This window comes from Galeopterus variegatus, unplaced genomic scaffold, assembly GCF_000696425.1.
Source record: "Galeopterus variegatus unplaced genomic scaffold, G_variegatus-3.0.2 Scaffold6789, whole genome shotgun sequence".
In the NCBI taxonomy this organism is placed as follows: domain Eukaryota; kingdom Metazoa; phylum Chordata; class Mammalia; order Dermoptera; family Cynocephalidae; genus Galeopterus; species Galeopterus variegatus.
In genome coordinates, this window is record NW_007732900.1 from 116,523 (window position 1) to 118,780 (window position 2,258).

Below are 2,258 nucleotides of genomic sequence, written 5' to 3' on the forward strand. Positions count from 1 at the left end.
CTGCAGTTTTTATTTTTATTACCTTTTACTGTTTTATTGTTAGTTTGTATTGTTCTGTTTTGTTTTTCTAACACTTTTGATCGTGGTGGGTTGAATCCATGGGTAGGGAACTCACGGATGCAGAGGCTGACAGTGTATATGGGCTCTTAGTCACTGTGAGGGTGGTCAGTTTGGTTACTCTAAGTGAAATATATTAGTGGTTTTTAATGGATTTAATTGTGTAGTAATCAAATGACATGGGTTCATGTATTGGTTTATAATAATCTTAATTTTGAAAACACTTTCGAGTTTGTATCTAGACTGTTGGCTTTCACCAGCACGGTTGGTTATGAGCAAGTAGACTTAGACACCTGCATGCATTCAGAAAGACTGAGGCTGGCTCTTCATGGAGAGGACCACGACCTCCTGCCAGAGTCCCTGGGTCCACCAAGTCCAGTAAGTGTGGCTTTCTTTAATGATATCCATCAGCTCCAGGCAGAAAAAGAGCATTCTCCAGAGGAAATTAGAGTGGGAGCTGGTTAGAAAGACACTGGGCAAGCTGAAGCTGGGGCTCTGATGCAGCGGGAGGAGGTGGTGACCTCAGTGCCCAGTAGCCAGGGCGGCCTGAGGTGGCCGAGCGGAGGGAGAGGGCCTCCTGGTGGGAACTGAACCGTGTCCTCCGCTCCCTCTCTCCACCTGCCCTCAGCCTCCCAGCAGTGCCTTCCATGGGCAGAACACCCAGAAGCCGTTTTTCCAGGTAGCCTAGGAGAAGTGGTTGGCAGCCATCATCTGCTGTGACAAAGAGCAAGGTGGGGCCAGCGTGGGGGTGGTTCTCTGAGCAAACTCGCAGGATAGCGGACTGAATCGCTCGGGCACCCGGACTGGGTCGACATACGACACGCTTTTCAGCAGAGTTTCTATAAGGACTCATTATCACTTTAGATTTAGTTGGGAAAATATGACAGTAAGTACTTAATGTAAGCCATTGGACACAGCACTGTTACTTAAAAAATATTGACTCATTTAGAGAAAGCTAGATTTGGCCAAATAATTTTAGTGGCAGTCATTGCTATTTTTCATTTTCTCCCCTTCTGATGTCCTATCTCCTTGGTTAAAACCATGCACTCTATTAATTTAGAAGATGGCACAGTCATTCAAAAGCGGTGCCTCCTAAGCAGGACCTATCTTTGAGTTGAGGACAGTTCTCTTGGCAGCATGCACCCATCCCAAGCTGAGAGTCTGGGACCTCTCTAGACATGAGTCAGCGTGTGGAGTGCTGTTGGGGCAGCTGCGGGTGCCCATGCACCTTGTCTGGGCTCTGCATCCTCTGCCCCGGGGTCCTGGAGCCCCTCCAGCCCGGCTCCTCTCGTCTGCACCTGACTCCTGCCTGTGTGCACTTGGAGATGTCAGACTCTGACACCCCGCGAGAACCATGGGCACTTTCTGTTCCCCAGTGCCTGTGCTGCAGCAGCCCCTCGGACACTGGCATCCTCAGGGCCACTCCCAGAGCCTCAGGACAGGGTAGGGGCCCCATGGATAGCAAGGCCATTGCCCCTTGGGCCCAATGAAAATTTGTGGGATGGACTCCAGTGAATTTAAGTGAACTTAAATGGGATTGAGGTGAAAGAGAGAAGCTCTTAACTGCATTTTCAGAGAGATTAAGGGCTGGCAAGTACATTATTTAAACTGAGGGTTAAATGAGTGCAAGTGCGCATTTGTGGTTGTTGGTGTCCTGATGTGATTGCTGCTGAGAAGCTTCCTTCATGGAAGCACCTGTATGTTAGTGGAGGAAGCTAAGTATCCCTGTGCATCTCTTCCAGGAACAGTGTGCAGTGGACACAGCTCCAGAGTATGTTCCCAGCGCTCACCAGTTTGGCCTCATGCAAAACAGCCATTTCGTGTTACCTTTTAATCAGTCGGCTGTCAGAAAGAAGTAGGTATTTTTCTAAAGTCCTTATGAACCGTCTCACTGCTAGATGAATCAGGGAGGTATTCTCCTCCAAAAAAGCAAGAGTCTTTTCCAGATGAAGCTTCTTTTATTTTATTATGGGGTGTTCGACTTGTGACCTAAGGGCAGCTGTGAGAAGGTGAAGAGGCAGGAGCACAGCATTGGTGAGACCACACGCTTAGCTCGTGGTGGGGTGGGTCCCGCACCTTCTGTCTGACCCTGCTGGTTGACAGCTGGCTGCCACCTCTCTGTGTGTCTGCAGGAAAGCATGTAGGTATCTGTCTCAGTCAGTCTGTCTTCCAGAATCCCAGGTATCCTGGATGTGTCATCC

The 2,258-nt window shown here is 49.1% G+C and overlaps 1 protein-coding gene across 1 annotated transcript in view; it reads left to right on the top strand.

The window, feature by feature from the left end:
* Positions 1-1,916, top strand: part of LOC103606701 (laminin subunit alpha-1-like) — a 22,797-nt gene extending 20,881 nt beyond the window's left edge. Inside the window, exon 13 of the mRNA XM_008591256.1 lies at positions 1,800-1,916. Within this exon, the coding sequence (XP_008589478.1) occupies positions 1,800-1,916 (117 nt within the window). The remainder of the gene's footprint in view (positions 1-1,799) is intronic.
* The last annotated feature ends 342 nt before the right edge of the window (positions 1,917-2,258 follow it).